The 12,901-nt window shown below is 40.7% G+C and overlaps 2 protein-coding genes across 2 annotated transcripts in view; one reads left to right on the top strand and one right to left on the bottom strand.

Moving 5' to 3' along the window:
• cryz (crystallin, zeta (quinone reductase)) overlaps nt 1-1,577 on the bottom strand; it is a 41,400-nt gene extending 39,823 nt beyond the window's left edge. The window contains 1 exon segment of the mRNA XM_016523572.1: nt 1,273-1,577. Coding sequence (XP_016379058.1) covers nt 1,273-1,380 — 108 coding nt within the window. The 5' untranslated portion in view covers nt 1,381-1,577.
• A 45-nt stretch (nt 1,578-1,622) lies between these two features.
• Nucleotides 1,623-4,896, top strand: tyw3 (tRNA-yW synthesizing protein 3 homolog (S. cerevisiae)). Its single transcript, XM_016523573.1, has 6 exons — nt 1,623-2,009; nt 2,541-2,618; nt 2,696-2,794; nt 2,887-2,958; nt 3,065-3,198; nt 4,068-4,896. Exons 1-6 carry the CDS (start codon nt 1,839-1,841, stop codon nt 4,264-4,266), a joined length of 753 nt encoding a protein of 250 aa, XP_016379059.1. The 5' UTR covers nt 1,623-1,838; the 3' UTR covers nt 4,267-4,896.
• Nucleotides 4,897-12,901: the final 8,005 nt, after the last annotated feature.

Below are 12,901 nucleotides of genomic sequence, written 5' to 3'. Positions count from 1 at the left end.
TATATATATATATTAATATATATAGCTTTTAAATGGTATAGTATAATGTTACAAAAGCTTTTTATTTTAGATAAATGCTGATCTTTGGATCTTTCTATTAATCAAAGAATCCTGAAAAAATTTACTCAACTGTTTTATATAAATATTATAAATGATAAAAAATGTTTCTTGAACAGCAAATCAGCATATTAGAATGATTTCTGAAGGATCGTGTGACACTGAACACTGGAACAATGGAGTAATGGTGCTGAAAATTTTGCTTTGATCACAGGAATAAATTACATTTTAAAATATATTCAAATAGAAATCAGTTATTTTAAATAGTAAAAATATTTCACAATAATTTTGCTTCTGCTGTATTTTGGATCAAATAAATGCAGGCTTGGTGAGCAGAAGAGAATTATTTAAAAACATTAAAAATCTTACTGTTCAAAAACTTTTGACTGGTAGTATATATAACAACATATATCAATAATAAACTAATACTGTGACTAAGTCAGTAGATGTACATAAATATTATTTCTAAAAAGACAAGGTGGTCTCTGGGTCCTTCTCTAAACATGGAGAAAAACATGTCCCTTGACTCTTTAGTCTTAAAATACACTCCAAATAAGGGCTGCAACATACTATTATTTTGATAATCGATTAAGCTAACCATTATTTGAACTATTAATCGATTAATTTGCTGATTAATCAGTAGGCTTTGATTGATTATTCAGCTTTTGCAATTCGGTAAAATATTGAGCTATTGAATATTCTATACATATTCATATACATAACGCTGACATTGACACTGTTTTTTCATGTTTCATACTGTAAAGCTGCTTGCTTTAAAGCAGTCTTTTGCATAAAGTGCTACATAAATAAACATGATGTGATTTTACAGCAGTGCTGATTGCAGAGCTTGTAAGTAAATGATGACACAGTTTTCTTTTTTTGGGTAAACTATCCCTTTAATTATGAATCTGCCAGAAAATATTATTATTATTTTATTTTTTTTTTCCTGGGTTAAGCATTACTGCAAGGTCTAAAAATTACAATCTGGTCATCTGTGCAAAAAGCAAAATAAGACATTTATTAAATAATTGAAAAAAGAATGTAATTTTATGTCATGTCATTTGACAGCACTGATTCTTCAAAATGAAGTTAGTTATAATTAGTAATAATGTCAAGATTAATAAATAATTTGCATCAGCTTTCACGGGAGAAAACTAAACTGAATTCATAACTTAAACAATCAGTAAATGAGGAAGATAAGATTTTTTTACCCACCTGTTTCTGACCAGGATTTGGCACAGGCAGGTCTGTGCAGAGTTTTAAAACGGAAGGGGCTCCAAACTCTGACACCCTAATGGCTCTCATTAATTTAGATGTGGCCATAGTAGCCTCTGCAAAACAAGTGGATTGAAAAGGTAGGTTGAAGTTTTACTGGTTTCTGCACTGTTGAAAAAATAACAATCAATAAATTAGGACATCTGAATCAAAATGATCTAACTAGAGCTTTCTCCAACAGCCTATTATAGCATATAGCAAATGTAGTGCACAAACGTTACACAGCGTCGCGTTCTAAAGAAAACAGCACGACATAGGATACAATACATTGTTCAACTGCCAGACTGGTCGCAGCTCCCTGCAGTTCTTCACTTCCGTATGAAATGAATCTGGGCACATCCCGGCCACCGTACCCGCCCGTGCTCTCGAAACATCAAACATGAGATAACCTATGAACAGCAAATCTAGCAAACAAACTAATATTTAAAAATCTGATTGTTTACTTAATGATATTATTCCAGAGTTCGGCAAAAACTAGTAATATAATTCATTAGTAGTATTTAAACATGGCCGGCGATACGTTTGAGTCATGGAAGAATCAGTGTCTTAATAAGTGTGATTTCAGTAAGAAGGGCAGTGTGGATGACGATATTTCTCATATTGTCGCCTTTATCAACAGCCACGATCAGTATTTCACGACAAGCTCTTGCTCCGGAAGAATCATCCTTTTTGACGGGGTAAGAATGAGAAGTTATTTGTCTATAATTTGTCACCAGTATGATTTTCAAAAGACACTCGTATTTAAAGAAGATATTTTGAAGAATAATATGGGTAACGAATCAGTTGCTGGCCCCCATTGATATCCATTATATATATATATATATATATATATATAATTAACCACTTTGATTACACACATTCTTCAAAATGTCTTTTGTGTTCAGCAGAAGGAAAAATATTATACTTGGGAACTTGACTGTGAGTAAATGATGACAGAATTTTCATTTTTTGGTTAACTATCCCTTTAAAGGTTTGGACACACTGACTGAATCTTTAATATTACATTTTAAAATAATAGTGAAGTCAATCTAACTATGAAATAACACAGTGTAAAATGTAGCCTTTACTTTGTATTTATTTATCAACAAAACAAATAAGCATTTATAGCATATACTGTAAGCCTTTATCAAAAGATCATTAAGGTTATGGTAACTAGTATTGTATGTGTATTGGTCACTGTGATATGTAATGGCATGTTCTTATCTAAGGCATGGGACTGCCAAGTGCAAAAGCGAAACTGCTCCTGGTTATTTGTTACCCATCAGAAGTGCCATAGTGAAGATGTGGTGAGAAATTGAAGACATTTTACAAATATACAGAAATAATCAACTGTGATTTAAAGCTTCGTGTGTTTCTGAAACAGCTTACAAGTCTGGAGAAGTCTGTTGGAGATGCCTCTTTGAAGTTTGAGCCTTTTGTCCTTCACGTTCAGTGTAAAAAGCTTGAAGATGCACAGCTACTGGTGACTGTCACATTGAATTAAAATGAAACTGACCATGGAGGTTGTTTAAAGGGGAGCAAATAATTACTTACTTTTTATGGTTTGTTCCTTAGCATACTGTTGCAGTAAACTCCGGCTTTAGGAATTCTGGTATAACTGTGGGAAAGAAAGGCAAGATCATCATGGTAAGATACACATTGTGCTTTTTGTTCAAAATTAAAGATACATCAGTGCTCTTCTGGGGTCTAAAATAACTTGTATTTGTCTTTGAAATTTTTTTTTTTTTTATAGGCAGTACGCAGCACACATTGTCTTGAGGTTCCTGTAAGCCACAGGGGAACTGTCCTCATCACTGACCAATATCTTGATTTCCTTGTCAGAGTTTCTAACCAGAAGATGGAAGAAAATCTTAAAAGAATAGAGAGGTATATTGTAAGCAGAGTCTCCTGTGTTAATATACAGTGGGAATTAAAAGTCTTTTTTTTTTAAATAAAAATGATGCAATTTAATTGATTAGAGAAGTTGAATGGAAAATTTTAAAAGAATGTCTCAAAGGGCATCAGTAGGCTGCAGTGGAAGCAAACACATTTTATCTGTACCAGCATTATTTTAGCATCATTGAGATACTATTATAGTTTTATTCATATTTTGAATTACTTTTTATATTTTTCGTTTGGAGTTTTTAAATTTTACAATATTAATTATATTTAAAATGTTAGTAAATTTGTTGTATGTTTTTGTCATTTGTATTTTAAATTAAAATAAATTAATTAAAATAAATTAAATATTGTTTTTTTCTCTATAATGTATTAATTTGTGTTAATTTTTATTTCCGTTTTAGTTACTTTTGATACACCAAATTAAACTAAATGTTGGCTTGGCAGCTAGTCAAAAAAGGTTTTTAAGTTTTACTTTAGTTAAAGTGTATTCTATTTCACATAGTATTTTTAATGCTTTTAGTTTTAATTAGCTATAATAACCCTGATGTGTACAAATCAGTTCACATGAAAAAAATGTCACAAATGTAATTGTATGTAATGAATCTTATGTAATGTAACGAATCTTAATTTTTTTTAAATTTAATATTAGATTTTTAACTTAGTACATATCTTTTTAAGTTTTATTTTAAGTCCCAACATATATTTTATTACCACATCCACATTTACTTTTACATCCCACCTACAATTCCTCATTTTATTTTCAATATTAAAATAATTTAATTCACACTGTATTTTAAGTATTTCAATATGATAGTTATGGCAAAATTAAATGTATTAACTTTTATTTTCAATAGATTCTATGAGTGCTTACAAACTGCCCTACAACCTCAAGAACAGAAATGCATTTTAAAGGAAGCAGCTGACAAGAAACCTATTTACAGACGGAGAAGGAAAAGGGCACAGGTTGATTCTGTGACAGACTGTTGCCAGAGCGTCAACGATCATAATGAAAACAGTGAAGAGGAAACTGTCTGTGATCTACTGTTTTTATGATAGGAAATCTTCCTTTACATCATATGATCTTAATTTTCTGAGGTTTCTGAACAGTGGACAATTATCCAAGGTTGTGTTTAACACCCCTGCCCATTAGACATACCTCACATGATCGTTTTTTGTGAACATTAGACATAAACTTTTTTTTAATTACAGATATAAATTAAAACAATCTCAAACCCACTTCCTTAAAGTAACCTTTTTGATAAGAGGTGTCTGCTTCCTAAATAGCTCTATTTCATATTCCTCATTATTTTGCGGAGACTTGGTTAATCTGTTTTAGTTTAACATGCTGTTACTTCAAAGCTTTTGAATGTGTAAACCTTAATGCTTTTGTTCATGCAGAAGTAAGATACTGTTCAGCATTGTCCCTCACAGTGATGTAGAAATCGACCATGTTATTCATCTCTGGCAAGCAATTTGTCAGACGTCATTGTGAAAACGCTGTGTGGTTTGGAGCACATTTCCTCTGGATTAGAAGGCATTACTGTTGGGGTCTAGTCCTGCAACGCCTCATTTGGGTGACTTGGCTCATTAACTACTTCTGTTTCATTTTGCTTTTCATTTCTCATTTTCGTCAGACATAATTAAAGAAGAAATAATTCAGTTGTATTGATCAGTAAAGCATCTTCCAGCTCTAATAAAAGCATTTTTATTAAAAGCATTGTTTTTCATATAAAATGTTTCATGTTAAAAGATACCTCAATGGACAAATAAAGGTTATTCAGCTACACTTCCACACGTGAAAACATCTCATGACACACATGTTGGTCAGTTCAAATACATTTAAAAAAAAAATTGTTTTCCAAAGAAACTAATAATGAATGTGTCTGGAATGTGGTCAGAGCTGTCAGGCAGAAGGTAATCTGCATGAATGTGTACAGCAGTGCACCAGTAGATGGGGTAAATGCACTTTGAAAGACATCGGTAACTATTGTTCCCTTTCAGTCAGTCACGTTCGACGTTACGTCGGCTGACGTTAGGGGTCTCACTTGGGAGCCCCAATCACCTCTGAGCTTTAGAAGAAAAGGCCAATGAGAATTGGTGAGTGGAATTTGCATGCCAAGCCACTCCCCCATACATACGGGTATATAAGATGGCGGCGTGCATCTACTCATTCAGATTTTTGCTTCGGAGCCGATCGCTTCGTGAGGTCTGCCTTCTTAAAAGAAGAAAAGGAGTCTTCACCATCTGATAAGCTGCAGGAGTTCTCAGCTGCGGAGAATCTTCAGTTTCTCTTGCATTCAGCGGAGAGATCACCCTGGTTCGATAAGTGCTGCGGTCCTTCACTGGGCAAACCAGCCTAAAAGAGCAATTTCCTACAGCAAGCACGGTCGTCGAGAGTGTCTTTCGAGATGTCTTTCCGACCGTGTGCTTCTGGGTGCAGTAGTTTCCTTACCTCTGACGATGGTCACGATCGCTGTCTCACCTGTCTGGGCCGTAAGCATGCTGGGACGGCGTTCGTGGATGGCTCGTGCCCACATTGTGAGCACATGTCCATAGCTGCGCTAAGGTCGCGGCTCTCATTTATAATGAGGCTTCCCTCAGGCTCTACCCAGCCCAGTTCGTCGGGTCGTAAAGACTCTGTGGTTGCTTTGATTAGGGACATGGGTGACCTGAGGATCACGGTCAGGAATGCTCCATCGGGCCAGCCCCCACGGAAGTCCGGCCCCTCTCAGTGTAGCCCGTTGAGCTTCCGGTAGATGGCGCCGGTTCGTCCCGCGGCGGACCCAGCGTCTCTTTCGGGGCTCCGGAAGATAAGATCGCTGCATCAGAGGAGGGGCTATCGTCTTCGGAAGCCGTAGATTCTGCTGAACAGCCCCCCAGTGCTCAGTCGGAGTCTGAGGCTGAGTTGACGGCAATGCTCAAATGTTGGCGGCCAAGAGCATCGGGCTGGAGGTGAACTCTCCACCTTCTCCCGAGCGCTCGAGACTCGATGATTGGTATCTGGACTCCTGACATGACTCCCAGCCATGCTCCGCCCCAATGCCTTTCTTCCCGGAGGTTCATGAAGAGCTCACCAAAACGTGGAAAGCCCCGTACACCACCGGTCATGTTTGAGCTCTTCCCTCCATACTACCCTCGATGGCGGGGCGGCCAGGGGGTATGTGGACGTTCCCCTTGTGGACCGTGGTGCACTTGTGCGTGATGCTTCGAACACCAAGCCGCTGGGAGCCAGGTCTTCGTCTGCCCGGCGCCGAGGGCACCCCTCTGCGGCCTCAACACCTGCTCCGCCCCAGGAAACCCCAAAGGAGGTAACTCCTCAACAGGGGCGTCGAGCTGGCCACAGAAAGGGGGCGCAGCCCACTTCTCAGGGCGCCGCTAAGTCTTCTCAGAAGACCACGAAGCGTCCCTGAGACGGGCAACCCAGAGATGTCAGGAACTGTTCTTTGGGGGACACTGACATCTGAGCCCCCACCCCCAGGGCAGGGCCAGGGGCTTTCTCCACAGCTGTCACCACTGACCTCCGCGTCTCCTCTCAACACCTTGGAGTTGCAGGATGCACTGATGGGAGGATCAAGTAAGTGCTGCTTCCAGCAGCTCTTCTCTACTTCGGGACGCTGCGCTTCCCGGGTTGAGCCACCTTTTTTCCCACAGCTGCCCCACCGCGGGGACGTCGGTAACTGCTCCTTTGATTCCGCTTGTACAGAGGCTGGGGGCGTGGTTAGAACTGCCCAGCCCATCTCGATGGTTTTTCCGGACGGTCCGGCTCGGCTACGCGATTCAGTTTGCCAAGCGCCCTCCCAGGTTCAGGGGTTCCAACGGACAAGGGTGTCTCTGTCCTGCGTGCAGAGATTGTGGTCCTCTTGGTGAAGGACGCAATACAGCCTGTCCCTCCAGCCGAGATTTTTGGAGATTTACAGTCCCTATTTCATCGTATCCAAGAAGAGCGGTGGGTTATGGCCAATCCTGGATCTGCGAGTCTCGAACCAATCCCTGCACAGGCTTCCGTTCAAGATGCTGACACAGAAGCGCATTCTTTCTTGCGTTCGACACCAGGATTGGTTTGCAGCTATCGACCTGAAGGACGCGTACTTTCATGTCTCGATTTTGCCTTGACTTTTTTTTGCCTTGAGGGTCGAGCATATCAGTACAAAGTCCTCCCCTTCGGGCTGTCCCTGTCTCCCCGTGTTTTTACGAAACTGGCGGAGGGTGCCCTGTCCCCACTTTGGGAGAAGGGCATCCGGATCCTCAACTATCTCGACGACTGGCTTGTGCTGTTGTGTGAGCACAGGGATCTGGAGCTTTACACCTCAGCCATCTGGGGCTTCGGGTCAACTGGGAGAAGAGCAAGCTCTCCCCTGTGCAGAGCATCTCTTTTCTCGGTATGGAGCTGGAATCGGTCAACATGACAGCACGTCTCACGAACGAAATTTGTTCAGGGGCAAGACAGCGGTCCCTCTAAAACTATTTTAGAGGGCATATGGCAGCCGCAGTTACGCCGCTCGCCCTGTTACATATGAGACCGCTTCAGCATTGGTTGCACGGCCGGATCCTGAGATGGGTGTGGTGCCGTGGCACTCTCCGGGTCAGCGTTACCCCGGGTTGTCGCCGCCTCTTCAGTCCTTGGCCAGACCCTGCGTTTCTACGGGCAGGGGTGCCCTTAGAACAGGTGTCGAGGCATGTTGTTGTCACCGCAGATGCCTCCAAGACAGGCTGGGGTGCCGTATGCAACGGGCATGCAGCTTCGGGCTCCTGGACAGAACCTCGACTGCAGTGGCACATCAATTGCGAGTTGCTAGAACTTGCAAAACACTTGTCCGGATGGACAACACAGCGACAGTGGCTTATTTCAACCACCAGGGCGGTGTACGCTCCCGTCGCATGTCACAACTCGCCTGCCATCTCCTCCTCTGGAGTCAGACGCGGCTCAAATCGCTGCGTGCCGTTCATGTTCTGGGAGAGCTCAATCGTGCAGCTTATTTGGAGTCGATTCGGGGAAGCCCAGGTGGACCTGTTTGCTTCCCGAGAGTCCTCCCACTGCCGGCTGTTTTATTCCCTGACCGAGGCTCCCCTCGGCACTGGCACACAGCTGGCCCCGGGGTTTACACAAGTACGCCTTCCCCCCAGTGAGCCTCCTTGCACAGACCCTGTGCAAGATCAGGGAGGACGAGGAGCAGGTCCTGTTTGTTGCGCCGTTATGGCCCACCCGGACCTGGTTTGCCGACCTCATGCTTCTCGAGACAGCCCCTCCCTGGAGGGTTCCCGTGAGGAAGGACCTTCTTTCTTAGGCGATGGGCACGATCTGGCACCCGCGACCCGATCTATGGAACCTGCATGTCTGGCTTCTGGACAGGACGTGGTAGACCTCTCTGGACTTTCTCAGGCCGTGATAGATACTATCACTCAAGCTAGAGCCCCCTCTACGAGGCAGGCCTATGCTTTGAAGTGGGGTCTATTCGTTGAGTGGTGTTCCTCCCGCTGAGAGGACCCTCAGTGATGCTCGGTTGGTGTGGTGCTTTCCTTCCTGCAGGAAAAGTTGAAGCGGAGGCTGTCCCCCTCCACTTTAAGGGTGTATGTCGCTGCCATTACGGCTCACCACGATGCAGTGGATGGTCTGTCCCTGGGGAAGCATCACCTAATCGTCAGGTTCCTGAGAGGTGCAAGGAGATTAAATCCTCCTAGGTCGCACCTCATCCCCTCTTAGAATCTCTCCGTGGTTCTCTTGGGATTACGGAGGGAACACTTTGGTCCGGCTGATTCTCACGTTTCCTTGAGACGTCGGCCTGGTTATGTGCCCAAGATTCCCACCACTCCCTTTCGAGACCAGGTGGTGAGCCTGAAAGTGCTGCCCTCGGAGGAGGCCCTTGCGTTGCTGTGTCCTGTCCGCACCTTGCGCATTTATGTGGAACGCACCCGGAGCTTCAGACGCTCCGAGCAGCTCTTTGTCTGCTTTGGAGGACAGCAGAAGGGGATGGTTGTTTCTAAGCAGAGGTTGGCTCATTGGTTGGTGGATACCATCACCTTGGCATACCAGTCCCAAGGTGAGCCGTGCCCCCTGGGAGTGAGGGCTCATTCCACTTGGAGTGTTGCCTCCTCCTGGGTGTTGGCATACGGTGCCTCTCTTGAAGACATCTGTAGAGCTGCAGGCTGGGCAACACCTAACACCTTTGCAAGATTCTATAATCTTCGGGTGGAGCCCGTGTCCTCTCGTGTGTTGGGTAATATCAGGTAAATTGCAGGAGGCAGGTTCGGTGTTCGGCTTGCTTTCTTAATTTTCTAAGTTTTCACATGACCTTTCATTCTGTCATTGCCCCCCCCATCGGTTGCCGATGGAAAATACTGGCACCCCTGGTGGGCCCGCTTATCTGGCTTACAGGGCGTTGGGAAGGTTACGATTTGAGAAACATTTGTTCTGACACGTTTGCCTGTCAGCATTTGCATTCTCAAATTACGTAACACAGTTCGGGTTGTGGGGTTTTCCATAGGGATCCCTAACGTCAGTTGACGTAACGTCGAACATGACTGACTGAAAGGGAACGTCTCGGTTACGTATGTAACCCTCGTTCCCTGAGGGAGGGAATGGAGACGTTATGTCCCTCATGCCACAACCTCAAACTGTGCTGAATGCCGGGATGCGTCTCGTCTCTTCAGCACAAACCTGAATGAGTGGACGCATGCCGCCATCTTATATACCCGTATGTATGTAGGGAGTGGCTTGGCATGCAAATTCCACTCGCCAATTCTCATTAGCCTTTTCTTCTAAAGCTCAGAGGTGATTGGGGCTCCCGAGTGAGACCCCTAACGTCAGTCGACGTAACGTCTCCATTCCCTCCCTCAGGGAACGAGGGTTACATACGTAACCGATAAGTTCTTCAGCGAACAGCTGTGCTGGTTCTGTGGCTCATTTATCTCTGCTAGGTACTATGCGGGTCAAGTATTATATTCCAGAATATTCAACTTTTAAGATAATGGCTCATTAATGCTTTCTTAAAATGCGTTTATTAGACAGTTTAAATCAAAATGCATTATATTTTAAACTCAAAAGTGTAATAATAATAAAAATAATAGTGATAATCTATCTATTTTAAACAAATACTATTCTTTGGAACTTTCTTTTCATCAAAAAATCTTTCCACAAAAATATTTAGTACAATCTTCAAAAATGATGATAATAAAAAAAATTTATTGAGCACCAAATCAGAATCAAAGTTAGAATGATTTCTGAAGGATTATGCCATCACAGAAATAAAATACATTTTAAAATAGATCAAAATAGCAATTAGTTATTTTAAATAGTAATATTTCACAATATTGTTGTTTCAACTGCATTTTTGATTAAATATATGCAGCCCAAACTTATATGCCACCCCAACTTTTGAATGGTCATTTATATAAATTAATACTGTACATTATTCATATATTATTCATTAATACATAATAATAGATGATAATATTATTATGCATTATCATTTTTATATATTATGTTAGTAATAAATTATCAAGTTGTGAGTCGTTTCATTTTATTTTATGTCTACTGTACCTGTGGTCAGTTACAGACACGTGTCTGCCCATTGTTATTCACTCCTATTGTTTACCCCCAAAAAGAATGATATTCAGATCCAGGTTAACTACAAATGCACCTTTCCCCAACCAAAGGACTTCTAATGCTAATCTTAAAATAACATCAATTAGCCAGCTGAAAGACTAAGGAATGATTAGAAATCTCTCATAATTATTACTAGACATTAACAGTGTGGGGGAAGGAGGGGCGCTTGATTGGCAGGTTGAGCTGGAGGGGCATTTGAGTGAGTGAGAGGGAGTGCTGGGAGGGCATAAGGACTGCCGCAATCAGAGGTGAATTGGGAGCTTTTGTGCCTGCGTGATTGTCAAGTGGGCCATTTCTGTGTCTGATTAGGACCCTTTCTCTCACCGCCGGCTGATTTGGTGGCTGTGTGTCCTCAGGACTCCCTGTGCAATCACACTGCCACTTACTGTCACTCCAGGCCTGCTGATTTATCCATGAGAAAAAAAGAGAAAGAGACACACATGCCTGTGTCCTTCACAACTAAACACGGACTCAGTTTTTACTGTAGGAAAGGTCGCTTTATATTTTAATTATTATTAATGAAGCTAAGATAGAATACAGGCTAAGGGCTAAAAGATGAAAGACTTTGTGCTGGCATTTCTGTAAAAGCTTTAGATATGTAAATGCAGATATCTAATCCACCTGACAAGCCAAATTGGGAAAATATGTTACAACACTTTACAATAAATATATGGTGTACTTTAAATGAAACATCATATTATTAGATTAAAATTCTGTTTGTTTTGTTTTGTTTGAGTAGAAAATGACTGCAGCAAATATCCTCCTCAAATAAGAGAGTTTCAGATGAGAGGTTTTTGTATTTGTGATGATCAACTTACAGTAAATCTAAAAACAATATTCATAAATTACCTAAATCTATTCAATTTTGAATGGGAAGCATTTCTACAAGTAATCTCATTCTGTACCAAGAAACATATTTTGTTTATTTTCTCAAGACAGAGGAGCATTACAATGAAATCAAATTCATGTATAAAATTACATTTTGAAGACTATTAAAATTAAAATGATCGGAAAGGAAATTCAGTCAACATTCTCACAATTTAAGTTTAATATACATAGTAACATAAATCAAGTATCTAATATTATGCATTACACTTGAGCTTTTAAAGGGCAAAATTATGAAGCAATAAGCTAATTTCAGTAAAATCAATATATAATATAATACCATATATTCATATTCACAACTTACTCAGAAATGCAATAATTATACTTTTCTGTTATTTAACCTAATATTTATTTTATATAATATGATGTTTTAGTGTTAAACTTATTTAATATAAAATAAAATGAAATTTAAATGCTTTGATATTGTGCTCTTATACGCCTATCTAAATTCAAATTTTTTTTATTTACACCTACATGTCAATGTATCAGGATCAGTTCCTGCATTGCATACCAATACAATAATTAAAGGTAGATAAAGGTGGTATTTATGAGTGATTTGTCATATTTACCTCTGTAAGGGAGATAATTTTACATTATATTCTGTCAATTGTATCATTTTTTTCTATTAAAATATTAATGAAATATACAGTATGTTGCATGTATTTTATCAGCAATATGTGCTCTGATGTGTTATTATTTGAGCAGATCGGATGTGGATTTTCTAGGAGCCTCATTCTCCTATCTCTTAGTTTTCTGAGGTAAGCGGTGTTGAGAGTTGTCTGATCTTTAGGTAATTTAATGAGGCCTCCATGTTTTTTTTTTTATCAGCTCTTAACTGCTGTCTCTTATTCTCCTTATCATTATGTAGACATTCTGTCTTTTTTTATTTCTTTTTTTACAGGGAAGCAGAGAAATTACAGAATTTGATAGGGGAGAAGAAGGATGAACAGGACTTGGAAATGCTGAGAGCCAGATTCAAACACATTTCCCATATGAGCACCATTGCTCCAACAATGAAGATCATGTTTTGTTTTATGTGAGTTTCTTATGTGTCTTTTATTTGGATCTGTGGCGATGAATGACATCAGCACATGATGCTGAGAATCTTTTGAGATCTTATCTCAAAAGTTTTCATGCAGTCTGCTTCATATTTTCCTGTAGGAAGTATATTTCTCATCCTGGATTAACAGCTGTGACATT

This window comes from Sinocyclocheilus rhinocerous, unplaced genomic scaffold, assembly GCF_001515625.1.
Source record: "Sinocyclocheilus rhinocerous isolate Xijiao unplaced genomic scaffold, SAMN03320098_v1.1 scaffold930, whole genome shotgun sequence".
NCBI classification, from domain to species: Eukaryota; Metazoa; Chordata; class Actinopteri; order Cypriniformes; family Cyprinidae; genus Sinocyclocheilus; species Sinocyclocheilus rhinocerous.
This window is presented reverse-complemented; position numbering and strand designations above follow the sequence as displayed.

Coding starts and splice junctions, on each gene's coding strand:
- tyw3 (XM_016523573.1), top strand. CDS start 1,839: ATGGCCGGCGATACGTTTGAGTCATGGAAGAATCAGTGTCTTAATAAG. Junction 2,619..2,695: donor AGTGCCATAGTGAAGATGTG/GTGAGAAATTGA, acceptor TTTCTGAAACAG/CTTACAAGTCTGGAGAAGTC. Junction 2,795..2,886: donor TTGAAGATGCACAGCTACTG/GTGACTGTCACA, acceptor TTTGTTCCTTAG/CATACTGTTGCAGTAAACTC.